The sequence below is a fragment of the Tinamus guttatus genome, unplaced genomic scaffold (genome assembly GCF_059628265.1).
Source record: "Tinamus guttatus ecotype Peru unplaced genomic scaffold, ASM5962826v1 Tinamus_guttatus_pri_ptg000125l, whole genome shotgun sequence".
In the NCBI taxonomy this organism is placed as follows: Eukaryota; Metazoa; Chordata; class Aves; order Tinamiformes; family Tinamidae; genus Tinamus; species Tinamus guttatus.
Genome location: NW_028288659.1, coordinates 7,766,207 through 7,779,844, shown reverse-complemented (window position 1 = coordinate 7,779,844; position 13,638 = coordinate 7,766,207). Strand labels below are relative to the sequence as shown.

The 13,638-nt window shown below is 38.6% G+C and overlaps 2 protein-coding genes across 2 annotated transcripts in view; one reads left to right on the top strand and one right to left on the bottom strand.

Annotated features, from left to right (window-relative positions):
* The window catches only part of ALDH1L2 (aldehyde dehydrogenase 1 family member L2), a 30,330-nt gene extending 23,262 nt beyond the window's left edge, over window positions 1–7,068 (top strand). The window contains exons 19-23 of the mRNA XM_088521614.1: window positions 498–596; window positions 1,320–1,485; window positions 2,799–2,904; window positions 5,117–5,316; window positions 6,311–7,068. Of these exons, the coding sequence (XP_088377740.1) occupies window positions 498–596; window positions 1,320–1,485; window positions 2,799–2,904; window positions 5,117–5,316; window positions 6,311–6,366 (627 nt within the window). The 3' untranslated portion in view covers window positions 6,367–7,068. The remainder of the gene's footprint in view (window positions 1–497; window positions 597–1,319; window positions 1,486–2,798; window positions 2,905–5,116; window positions 5,317–6,310) is intronic.
* A 1,422-nt stretch (window positions 7,069–8,490) lies between these two features.
* On the bottom strand, window positions 8,491–13,429 carry NOPCHAP1 (NOP protein chaperone 1). Its single transcript, XM_010212676.2, has 4 exons — window positions 13,320–13,429; window positions 12,026–12,112; window positions 10,218–10,354; window positions 8,491–8,834 (listed from the first exon to the last, which is right to left on the bottom strand). The coding sequence occupies exons 1-4, from the start codon at window positions 13,387–13,389 to the stop codon at window positions 8,652–8,654; spliced, it is 477 nt and encodes a 158-aa protein (XP_010210978.2). The 5' UTR covers window positions 13,390–13,429; the 3' UTR covers window positions 8,491–8,651.
* Window positions 13,430–13,638: the final 209 nt, after the last annotated feature.

The window sequence follows — 13,638 nt, the reverse complement described above, 5'->3', positions numbered from 1 at the left end:
TCCCAACTTCCTACTCCCCAGGAAAAAAACCGTGACAGGCATCAGGTCTTGGTAAATACAAAGCAGCAAGCAGCACAGCAACTGAATCCACATTCTTGAAACAGGAGCCTCTCTGCACATTAGAGTGACATAACGCTGACCCAGTTGCATGCAGCTATCAGCACAAGCAGCATTGCTCAGCGGGCAGTGCAGCACGGATTCATATCCATCGGCGTTGCTGCCAGCCCTCTTCTCAGTGGTGCTGCAGCCAGTGTTTCTGTGGAAGGCTGATGGAAATGGAAGGAGCAGTGCAAATGCATTCATCCCGAGCTGTTTGTCTCCATGGAAGAGTGTTTGCCTGTTATACAACTAGTTTGCTTCTTGCACTGATGATGTCTGCTTAAATAAAGCATTATATCTGAGGGCATCTCAAGGGAAATTAATGAGGGGGCTAATGAACAAAAGGATATGTATGAATATTAATTTCTTTTTGTTTGATTTTGTTTTCTCCTGATCAGGGTATGGGAGCAGTATATTTCAACAAAGGAGAAAACTGCATTGCTGCTGGCAGGCTGTTTGTGGAAGAATCAATCCATGATGAATTTGTTAGCAAAGTGGTAAGATATTTAAGGACTAATGTTTAAGTAGACACTTCACTATGGCACAAAGATCCCCTTGTTTTGTACGTACACACATTTCTTGTTATTTATAGTTGCTTAAATCCTCATGATTGATTATGATAGGGAATGCTGCTTCTTGTGAAGCTCTTACGAGGTTGAACAGGAGGCACCGAAGAGAGAGATTTCCATCAGAAATGCACAGATAAGTGACAGAAGATATTGTACCATCAGTGATAATTCATATTTGACTAGGAAAGCAATATTTAGAAAATCACTGAACTTAACATCAGCATGAAGATGGCTTGAAGATTTAAAAATGGTATATTTGAAACATAGCTGTAATCATACAGTTATCATTATTAAAAATCCAGTAGTCGATGGTACCATTGGAAAATTCATACATCTAAGTTATTGTGATAACTCATTCACCACCAGTAAAAAATGACCTTTCACGTGTCTACCTTAATAGCAGAAGAGAATGAATGCAGAAAAACAACATGAAAAACTTTCAGAAGTAACCAGTGATTGAGAGGATCAAGCATAAGACACTTTACATAGCATCAACTTAGAAGGCAAATGAGTATTTCACCTTCTAAAAATTCAACTCTTTCTTTGGGCCAAACTTAATAGCATAAACGATGAAGCATCCACAAACAGTGGTCTCTTACAGCTGTTTATTTGCTACACTATGTAACCTCATTTTAATTGGTTACCCCATAGGTGGAAGAAATAAAAAAGATGAAAATTGGTGACCCACTTGATAGATCTACAGATCATGGTCCACAAAATCACAAAGCACATTTGGAAAAGCTGCTGCAATACTGTGAAACTGGAGTAAAAGAAGGTGCCACTCTAGTATATGGAGGAAGACAAGTAAATAGACCAGGTAAAATGCTTCCCAAAGCTGTTTGGAATTCTTAAACTTTAAATAAAATGTGATTGTCTCTACTGAATTAAATAGTAGCAGTATTGTGTGGTTGCAGGAGGACACTTGAAAACAGGGCTTCCAACTCCCATTTTAATAGCAGTTGTGTAATTGGAGCATAGCATATAAAGTTGACTCAGAATCCAGTGCTGTTACTTGTGGGGCGCTGGAAAACATGATTGAACTAGCAAGAGCCAAAAGCATAGTGGTAGCCAATTATTTGAACAAAACACTAAAGCTGTTTGGGGTATCTTGCTTGCAGAGTCAGCACCTGGAATTTTGATCAAAAGCATTCTTTTTTTTTTTTTTTTTTTTTCCTGTGTAAAGAGTGATAAGTTTGATGGGCAGGTATAAGAGCAAATATTTCCTTGAGAAATGTATCAGTATCAGTAAAGAAGGAGAAACATTTGCACCATTTCAACGCATGATTGCATACCCAAAGAAAATGAAAGGAAAAATTTGTAGCCATATGAAATCAATGGGATAAAATTAATGAGAAATCTTATGGAAGGGGAAGGCAAATATACAAGACCTCAAAGTATGTTGACTTTTACCCACTTATGCTATAATACACTCACACACCCAGATGTAGGTGTAGAAAAGATTTGACCATAATCACTTATGGCCACACAGGGACAGCAAGGGATGCCAACTATGAAGTCCACACTGTGACTCCTGGACTCCTCTTCATTAGCAATGGTGAACAAGATATTGGACAGGTGTTTTTCATCCCAAAAAACATCTGTCACGCGTTGCCCTTTATCTCAGTATTCTCCTTACTTCAGTCTCTATAAATTTCAGGCAGAGTTGCTGCCCATCACGTGTTTTTCCTTGATTGGGACATACGGATCTTTATGGCTACAGTCCTGTTTTTCCTTGATTGGGACATACGGATCTTTATGGCTACAGTCCTGTATGCAACCCTGTTGAGATCCTGTAAGCTTGTTGGCAACTTACTGCTTGAGTCCAGGGCCTTCCATTGGGAAGTCACCTGGGTGTGGGTTGCTAGCCCTCAGGGAATGATATGAAAAACACATGTTACTGCTATGATCAAGACAGGCCATTTTTTTAACTCTTGCTCTGCTGCTTCTATAATGCTCACACACATGCCTTTCCATTCATACTCATTCATATCAGTCTTAATATTTCAATTTCAAGTCTCAGCAGACCTATGACTTGGGTTCAGTCCTAAGTATGGAAAAGAGATGACCTGGACAACATAAATAGAGAAGCATTTTTGTTCTTGATTAAATAATGCCCTATCTTCTGTTTAGGTTTCTTCATGGAACCCACAGTATTCACAGATGTTGAAGACCATATGTATATTGCCCAGGAAGAGTCCTTTGGTCCCGTGATGGTAATTTCTAAATTTAAAAATGGGTATGTTCTCTTCTGGCTACTATTAGAAACTTTGTTATCTCATTTTCTCTCAAAATGTAAAAATAATATAATCAGAACCTCTGTAGTAGTATGATTTTGTAAAATCTTGTAAGACCAAGATGAACCCTTAGGTTCTCTTCCAGTTAGATTCTAAGTAAACACACTTTTTGGAGTATCTTTATACATGTCAACACAAAATTAATGCTATAGAGGTGCAGTAGGGGATACTATGCAACCCTAAATGCCACACCTTAAAAATATTTCATTGAATATTGAGTCTTACCTACTGCAGCTGATAACGATGATTGCAATACCCTGATCAAATTACAAACCATGTATTTTTCCAAGGAAATTGCTTATTCTTCTCATTGTTGCAGAGGACTACATAACATTGTTGTACATATACAACACTGGCAGACTACTATCACAAATGAAAACTGCTCTATATATTTGTGGGCTGACAGTTTAATGCCTTTCATTTCAAACAATTTTACACACATATTAAAGAAAAATCCAAAAAAAAATCATATAACTATTTCCACCACATTTCATTTTTTTTTACAGTTTGAAAATTAGTTAATAATTGACCACATAGACAATCTTCATATTTAATACAGGACAATATCATTTTTTATTCTTTAAATATTATGTATTAGGGATTATGGATTATGAAGCAATATGGAGATGAGATACATGAAAAAACAGCACTCTAGACATGGCGTGAAAAGATGCATCACACTAAATTATAAAGTGGGGCCATTATTAGCAAACTGATTCATAATACCTGGCTGCATGGCTTGACTTTCCAAGTATTTTTTCATTGTTGTATTCCCAAAATTTCACTGCAGTTGCATGACGACAGTGTGCCTAAATGCAACATTTATTTTTACAGTTCTCAATGTCAAAGGTGAGAGGTGGTTCCTGAGAGCACTTTCTTGTCTGGGTCAAGTATGGGAGTCTACAGCACAGGATCGGTGTGGCAAGTCACTTAGGGTTAGGGTAAGGCTTCAGAGAAAGATAAAGTGTAGAGGCAATATTGCTGTCACGGTGGAAAGGGGCTGCCCATGGAGGGTATGCGGTGGCCACAGCTGATTCCTTAGAGGAGTTTATTCATTGTGCCACACGTGCTGGTTTTGGTAGCACCATTGGCCTTGCAACATTTTGATGATTAGGGTTAGGGCTGAGAGAAAGATGAAGCCTATAGGTGCTGCTGTCACTGTGGAATGAGGCAGCCAGGCAACATGTTCTGTGCTCAGAGATGGTTCTTGTTAGTAGTTTTTTCTCTAGCCAAACATGGTGATCTCTGGCCCACTGCCAAAACAACAAAAAAAAAGAGGGTTAGGGTTACAATTGAGAGAACAAGAAACCCTAGAGGTGCCATTGTTGTCATTGTGGAATGAAGCAGCCAGGGGAACCTGTTCTGTTCCTGTAAGGAGTTAATTGTCTAGGCCACATGTGCTGGTCTCCTGCCCACCACCCACCTGACAAGACTGTTAGGGTTAGGATTGAGAGAAAGAAAAACCCTAGATGTTCCCTTGTTGTCAATGTGGAATGAGGCAGCCCGAGTGAGGTGTTGTGCCCCAATATAGTGTCTGGTGGGACATTTCTTGTGTTGGGTATATATTCTGGTCTCTGCCCCACCGCTGGCCTAAACAGACTTCTAGGGTTAGGGCTGAATGACAGAGAAAGCCTAGAGGTTCTCTTGTTGTCAATGCAGAACGAGGCACACACAGGGAGGTGTGCAGTGCCCCAGTATAGTTCTTGAGGCATTTCTTGTTTTGGTCATGTATGCTGGTCTTTGACCCACCGCTGGCCTAACAAGACTTTTCGGGTTAGGGATGAGAGAAAGAGACTGCCTAGGTGCACTCTTGTTGTCCTTGTGGAACAAGGCAGCCAGGGGAACCTGTTCTGTGCTAAGAAATGTTTCCTGCAGGTAGTTTCTTGTCTGGACCACATAGGGAAGTCTCTGGCCTAGCACAGTCCCAGCAAGATCTTTAGGGTTATTGTTGGAGTTGAGAGCAAAGAAAGCCCTGCAACTCTATGTAGGTCTTAAACATTGCTTTGTAAAACTGTAGTCTTTATATTTTGCATTGCAGATTAATACTTGCTAAAGTGTTCTTAAATAAGCAAATTTGAATTACAATTACAGTGCTTTTAACCCTTTTTTATTTTACCTAGTTAAATTAGTTAAATCAGTTCTTTCCTCCTGTAGGGATGTTGCTGGAGTTCTAAGACGGGCAAATTCCACGGAATACGGTTTAGCTTCAGGAGTTTTCACAAGAGACATAAGCAAGGCTCTGTATGTAAGCGAAAAGCTACAAGCTGGAACAGTTTTTATTAACACATACAACAAAACGGATGTTGCTGCACCTTTTGGTGGATTTAAACAATCTGGCTTTGGAAAAGATTTAGGTAAGTTGTCCCACATTTTTCTCTTGATTGTCCAAATCAAGAGAATAAAAAATGGTTGCCTGTAAATAGCACTCGTAAAATCTGAGCTATGTGTCGGCTTCTATCTGCCTCCAGTTTCAATGAGCTAGTTCTTCTCTGCTCCCATCCCTCCAGAGTTCCTGCCTCGGTACCTCCCATTCATCCTTTCCTGTACATTTGCTAAGTACCTCAGTCTCACACAGAATATTCCTTTCCAATTTTTATTGAAGTGATCACATTACAGCTTGTCCAGGGCTGTGTATAAGCTACCAGCAAGAAAAGCTACAGGCCAAAATCTCCTTTTGTTTCCCTCAGCAAGAACACTAACTTAGGTCTCTCCCCTGAAGTTGCTGGAACATGGAAAATTATTTCCTTTATTATGACTTAAAATGTGATAAATATTCGTCACTGGGCCCAGAGCAAGACTGCATAAAACTTGCTTCTTTCAGAAAGCAATTAAAAAAAAGATCAGTCTGTCAAAGGGGCTTTACAAGTCTGTACAAATCAAGCTTCATACCAAAGAGAGTTAAGAAAAGTTTTTTCATAGTGACGTAATAGATTTTCCCTTTGGAACTTCTAACAGGTAGCAAACACTTCCTGAAACCAAATTATTATCAGAGAGAAAAAAAAAAAATCTGTTCACAGAATGCATACCTAGAGATTCTACATTTTCTAGGCAAACCAAACTTCTTCCAAAACCTTTATGAACCACAACAGCCATCTAGAAACTGCTGCTGATTAATTCCACACAGGTGGCTCCCTTTTTAAATTCTAGCTTTTTTTCTTTCCACATTTGTTGGCTTTGGCCTTTGCTTGTCAAACCATTTCTATAAATCTCAGCAGGAGGGCAAATTAATCAGTTTGCCATTATTCCTTAAGGACATAAAAGTTCACAGCAAGAGCCAATATTTTAAATACGGGTTAACATTCTGTCATATAGCTGCTGTTCTAACTGGTTAATATTGTGCTCTTACAGGTGAAGAAGCTCTTCATGAATACCTTCGAACCAAGGCTATCACTGTGGAATATTAAAGTAACTGTCTCACTTGGAAAGTAAATTGACTGGGTATGAGTCTTAAGGACTCCATGAATCACTTGATACAATGCCCAGGGTATGCTGTCCAACATGGTAAAACCATCAAAATGAGTCTCCCCAATCCATGCATAAATTTACATAAATCGAGTAGAGATTTTAGTCTCAAGGAAAGATGAAAGCACTTGGCAATTAATCTCAAGTTATTTAAGTATCCAGCAACAGTAACAGGTTTTAGCACAAGCAGGAAAAAAAGTGTTTGAGCTATTTTTTTTTTTAAAGTACAACTGAAGAATGTGTTCTCACATGTCTCCTTTTATATTTGTGTGAACATAACATTTACATGATCATTTTAAATCTCTAGTCACAAGGCTTCTCTCAAAGTTGAACTATGTATATTATGCCATTTTTGCTAAAAAATGGTTCAAGTTTTACAGTAGCAATTAAACATTCTGCTCTGGTGATTCTTCAGCAGTACAGAAAACCTTTGTGCCATAAGAAGTAAATAACTGCAAGAAAGTGCACTTACTATGATCTTTGTATAGTACATACAGAGTTCAACATTGGTATTAAACTATGCATATCAAGCTAAAATTACTGAAAATATTTTCTATCTTTTTGTTGATATATAATGTGTGATCTGCCTGCAATTTGAAAGGTGGTTACATTAACAGATTAAAATCACGTTTTCTGTCTGTGCACATGGACTGTTATCACTGTTTTACAGAGAGTGCATATTCATATATCTTACATTTTTTCCCTCCTAATCTCTGACAAAAAAATCTCTTCTAAAAAAGACTGGGTTAAGACAGTGGCTTTCAAACTTTTTTTTTCCTCCTCCAATTTCAATGCAAGCTTTCCATAGACACCCTGTCTAACAAACTAAGCCTGCTTGCTCTTCTTAGGAAGAAGCTTCACCCAAAGCTTCACCCACCTAAAGCTTCATCTGATGTGTGGACTGCCATCAGAAAAGCAGTCCCACCCCTTGCTTCCCATTCTCTAAAATATTCTGTGATTTAATCAGATAATCCCAGTAAACCATAGCCTCCTTCCGTTTTAAGAATCCATATTGTGAAAGGAATCCTTGTTTATCTATCCCAAATAGCCCATAAACAGAAGTTTAAAGAAAACTCCAGTTTTATGTGTAAGATGCAAAATAAATTGTGTAACTAATTGCAGTTTTCAAGTCACAAAGTTTGAAATTTAATATTTCAGCAACAGTACAGAAAAAAAAATTATGGTGTAGAAAATACAATGTTCCTTTAAGAAACAAATGATGATATTGAGCAGCATCACAGATACTTCTGAAATGCAAAACGATCTCTAAGGAAAATACAATAGTCCAAGTCATTGTTTTATGACAGTCTGGGGTAAGTATGAACGGCACATACTTTCAGCGGCTATGGTTCCACAATTGTGTTAAACTAATGTAAGCACAGTTCTTTTTATTCTTCTGGAAAGAACAGCTATCAATGAAATCAAGAGGCAGAGAAAGCAGGAGATAAAGAGTAAGGTTTAGAGCAATTGCAACACCAGCTAGACTTGACCCATTAAATTCTAAAGTTATCTACACTACAGCTACCAAAACTACTGCTGCTAAAAGCTAGTTAAGGGACTAGCACCAATCTGTGCATAGATGTGTACCTCAACCCATACAAAGCTCAGTGCAGGCCCAGAAAGCCAGGGGAGCTTGGTGACCTTTCTCTTGTTCCATGGTTTTTACCATGCTACCTTACCATGAAATGACCTCAGCCACTATGTTAGTGTACAGTGCTTACCATCTTGACTGCAATATAGACATACCTCAAGTGTACTTCAAGATAATGTTTAATATCGAAGATGTGTACATACCACTTCAGAGGACAATGAATATAGAAAACAAAGTTTTTCCCTCTCCTTTAAGCCAAAAAACTCTTTCTGCCACACTGCAGAGACTTTTCATCAGCAAGGCATGAGGCCAAGAGTTCTACCTCCTAACTAGACATGCAGCATGACGTCTGCACAAGTTCCAGCCCCATTTCCAGCTGCTTTCTTAGTGGGACTTCCTGGTGAAGGTCATTTCCATATCATTTGAGGAATAAGATAGCAATTCTTCAGAGATGCAGCTTGTCTCAGAACTATTAGGAAAACAATCATCCAAGCGGATACTGCATTCCCAACCATATATACTACGGCATTTTGCATGTTACTTGTAGATTGGAAACACTGGGAAACAAGGCAGTTTAAGGGTCAAGTCTTCAAAGCCAGAAAGCATGATTCTTTCAAAAGTAAAATACAAATGGATTTACTCATTCACTTTGCTGTCCAAAATCTCTATTTTGCCCTTTTCTCCCTTTTGTTTAGGGAACTTAATATTATCTATTGTCACTTCATCAGTTGTACAGTCATCTTCAGATTCTGAGTCATCGTCTGAAAGTGATACCTCTTCATCTGTATCAGAACCACTCAATTCAACTAAAGCCACATTCTGCAAGGAGGAAAAAAATATATATTACACATTTCAATACAGCACTTCTCATTTGATTAAAATATAAAGCAAACAGACAAACAACCCTACCACCATAAGAAAACTCCAAACCCACGATTAGAAAGACATTTGACTTCTTGTGGAATTATTAAAAACTAATCATGAACACATATTCAGTGTTTGTAAAATGTAATTATTATGCCCCATAACAAATGACCATTTTTATATCATTATCAGAAAAATGAGTACATAGCTGAACTCGTATAATCTAAATCAAATATTTAGGTTGATAAGCAGAGGCATCAAAGCTGTACTCTTCAGCGAAGAATTCAAATCAAGCCACTTAATGCCTAAGGGATCATGGGACATATACAAACATGTGTGTGTAGGTATTTATTAATATAAATCTTATCTTATAATCTACTACTAGTCTTGGTATTAAAGCTATTGCAAAAGAGCAAGTCATCTAGACCACTATGACATTTTTGAAGCAAAAGCGATCATATATTTCCATCTAAAGTTTCCATCATCCATACCATGATTTTGGTATCTCTCTAAAAACATTTCTTTTCAATCGATGATCCTCATCTCAAAAACTGCCTGCGTGCTGCTAAGCAATGTACAGGAAATGAGATGTCAGTAAATTTCTTTGGTGATGTGCAAATAGCCTTATGCTATTAATTACCTGATATATTGTCCTATTTATTACAAAACCAAGATACTTGTCAGACACTATCACATGGAAAGTGTTTTCTGTCCAAGTTACTCATTCCATTTGAGCATATCAGAATAATTTTCATGATCAGCTTTGTTTTCTCACCGTTTGGAATTCTTTCAATCAATCTCAGTGCCGGACAACTTTCAGCATGCAGGTCGGATACAATCTGCAGCAACTCTTGAGTCCACCTTTGTGGACAGTAAGTTGTTCTGATAGCTCATAAACCAACCTCAGACTGCCTTATTTCCTGCAAGGCTACATAGCAGCAGGCACTTGCCTAGGCCAGGCAATCTCCCAGCCATCTGATTAGACACACATAGCACAGAGAGTGTGTTTTTTCATTTTCTCGGGCGGGGCTGGGGGGAGACGACGACATGACTGCAGCATTACCAAGACAAAGGGAATGATTATGTGAATACAAATAAATGGACAAACACAAGCCCTAAAAATATTAATGACTTTGTTAACCAAAGACCTACAGCCAAACCTAAAATACCTAAAAAGAACATCTGAAAGTCAGTTGTTAGGCTTTCAGTTCACATATTTCAGACTAAAACAGTAAAGACTTGGCCTTATCTATCAAACTAGTTAATCCTAAGGTTAGAGAATTATTCTAACCTCATCTCAATTTATTCTATAAGATCAAAAATAGTGTACCCGCTTACCATTTCTACAACATTTCCTGTTGCAGTGTCCAGATTTTCAATATCAAACTGATGAGCTGGTGCTGTTAGCATTTTTCTTCTTAGCTCATCATTTGCATGTGCCATCTGTGGTAAAAAGTTCTGCACTCTGTCCAAAACTACAACAGAAATAATTATATAATTAATATACATAAAAATGTGTATACACATATATACACACACATATATACACAGGCACATTAATTTATGCACTAATACAGATTTCTGAACATTGAAACAGATTCCATTTCGAATGTAATTTCCAACTGTCTGCCATATTTAGAAGGAAGAGATTTATTACAATATTCAATTTCTTAAGACATACACTGCAAAATGATATAGAATCTATTAGTCAGCATGTGGTTCAGTAAGAAATCACTTAACAATTCTATTTGGATTCTTAAAATGAACTGTGGCTAGCTTAAAGAAAACTTGCTCACAAATTCCATTGGTTTTAAAACATGTCTCGAGAAATTTCAACATCAGTATTATCTCCAATGGAAATAAAGTTTTGCCTTTCCTTCTTTTTAAAGTATAGACTTTAGACTGAAAGAAGATGGAAAAAAATAGCTACAGAACACGTCATAGGTGTCAGGCTGCCACAAAAAAGGAATGAATGCAGTATCAACATGGGACTCTGAACTTAGAATGACTGGAAAACGGTCATGCTCTAGGTTGAATAAAACACTAATGTTCTGCAGAACTCTCTCTCTCAACTTGATGAGACTTGCCAAGCATTTTAAGATAATCACTGTCATTAAGAGAATCAGACACATTCCCCTACCATGAAGGAAGACAGTATCTTCATCTGCTTCCAGAATTTGTTCAGACAGTCTTTTCCGCTACGCATGGCAGATGATCTAATCTCTAGTTTTCACTCCCTAGGAAGTAGAACTATCCAAGAGCTATAACCTACCTTCCTAAAAACTGTCATCTTCCTAAAGACTTGCATTCAAGGAAAAACTTGATATTATAGAGTGATTTGTCCTTCTATCAGTTTTAAATCTCAGCTCCAATAAAAGTATAGTAATTTGAAAGTAATGTAATTTAAATGTAAATTTAAACCAAAATTCTTTTATAGCAGGAAATACCGAGAAATTACCTCTGAAAATAAATGTCTCGATCAATAGAAAGGAACAACTCTCAGTATACTGGAAGAAGGCAATATGTGACTAAAGAACTTTGGTATTTTTAATGAAAAAGACAAATCTTGAAGAAATAAGTATACACAATTTTCAAAGAAGCATAATTACTACACCACTCGTATATGCAGCGTTACATTGAAGAGAACTAAGCTCAACTAAGTAAAAAGGAACATTACTTGTTTTAAAAAAAATGAGTGTATTAAGAAAGCATTTATTATGAATGAAAGGTTACATCATTTGTGTTAATTTTGACAGCATCTTTGTTAAAAATGAAGTTAAAACGATCTGTGTATCTTATATCGATTTGAAAGCAGATGTCCAAACAAAGATTTAAGTTCCAATCCAGTTAATTCACTATATGCAGACAAGGAGTATTTATACAAGAACAAAGTTCCTAAAACTTACAACCATAAAGGTCTGCATCACAAAAATCTATATTTTTTGCAAAAGTTGCATTTGCACCTCCTACAGATAAATCAAACAACCACAGGGGAAGACCTAACACCAACAGAAACAGAACACGGGAGCCTCTCTCTTTGTAAACACCAGGAAATGTCTGAAGATTCACTAAGGCTGGAGTAAGTTATGTCCAATAGACACATTAAATGACACTTGACTGTGTTCCAGTAGCAAAGTTATACTTACTATTACTCCTTGGCATTCTAACTGTCTGTAAAGTTGTGGCCTTCTTCTTGCTCAATTTTGAACTAATCAACAATGTTTCTTCCAGTCCTGCAAACAAACATCAACAAAAAAAGTATTTGAATATTTACCTATGTCAACGATGGATGTCACATTCTCACTGCTACTTTTTCACCTTTCTATGACAAACAGATCAGGATTCAACCATCTCTATCTCCAAGAATTCCAGGCTGCTTTCCTGCAAGTATTGTTTCTTGACGTTTGTTTGGAATGGATTATGAAAGCACTTTGTTATGCAGCGAACGTCTAGAACTTGCTACATCGGGAGGTTATGAAAGCAGATCAGCAGGTTCAAAATGGAACTAGACAAATTCATGGTCACAAAAAGTTACCAAGACAACTAAGCAAGAATCACTCTAACATCTTGACTCCAACAGGTATAGATACTGTGAAGTACAAGATAAGCAGGCAGCAGAAAATGCTTATGATATCTGCTTTCTACAATTAGTATTTTCTATTGCAATGATCAGACTGCTGAGCTAGAGAGATCACTGGTCTGACCTAGCAGGTCATTTCTTACAGACGTCCGCTATTTTTTTTTTTAAGTCTTTGTCAAAGGTCTACTCCACAACTATTACCAACAGGTATTTGTACCTATAATATCTGCATATTTGTACCTACAATATCTTACAGGATAACCATACTGTTGGGTGAAGTCAGTTTGCTGTCCCCTGCTCTACTACACAGAAAAGTACCTTGCTGCACCATGTTACACCAAGGAAGCAGTTAATGCACATGAGTTGCACTGCTTAGAAATCCCTACCCTTACATATACAATGGTGATGGAGATAAACGAAAGCAGGCCACAGAGATGGCTAAGCATATCTTCAAGGTTTATAAAATCCCAGTGAAATTTTGCCTTAGAATTAAGCGAGTTAATTCTCATGACTACCACAAGAACCACCAGTCATTTCTCATTAACTCGAGAAACTCTATTTCTCTTTAACATTTGTTTCCCAGTAGAAACTTTGCCATGGCTGCCGACACTAATTTAATGTCAATCACTCCGTCTCTATTTTTTATTAATTTTCTCTGAATTATTATTATTTCTCCGTCTGTAAAGCTGTTAGTAGTAAATGCGATATAATAAAATGTGACTTAATAAAAAATAGCGCTAGCAGCTGCGCCCCCCGAGAAGCCTCCCCGGCCAGCGCCGCCTCATCCCCCGCATCCCGATGGGTTCCCAGGAGCGCAGGGAGGCGCGGGCAGCGCCGCTCCCACGGCCGGTCCCGCTCACCTCCCCGGCGCCCCACGGCCAGCAGCTCCCGGGAGGCGGCCGGCCCGGCGGCCCCGCCGTCCTGAGCCATGCGCTGCCCGAGACGGAAGAAGCCGTCGCTCCCCGGGAGCCGCCGCTGCCCGAGCTGCCGCAGCGCCGCCCGCAGGCGGGAGGTCCGGAGGTGCCGCGGCGGGGCGGTAACGGCCGCAACGGGGCGGAGCACCCCTTGGTAACGGCCGCAACGGGGCGGGGCTCCCCGTTAACGGCCGCGCCGCGGCCGGGCGCTCGGCGGTAACGGTAACCCTGAGCTGAGTAACTAACAGTGAAACTACTCTGTGGA

Coding starts and splice junctions, on each gene's coding strand:
- NOPCHAP1 (XM_010212676.2), bottom strand. CDS start 13,389: ATGGCTCAGGACGGCGGGGCCGCCGGGCCGGCCGCCTCCCGGGAGCTG. Junction 12,113..13,319: donor GGCCGTGGGGCGCCGGGGAG/GTGAGCGGGACC, acceptor GTTTGTTTGCAG/GACTGGAAGAAACATTGTTG. Junction 10,355..12,025: donor TAGAATGCCAAGGAGTAATA/GTAAGTATAACT, acceptor TTTCTGTTGTAG/TTTTGGACAGAGTGCAGAAC.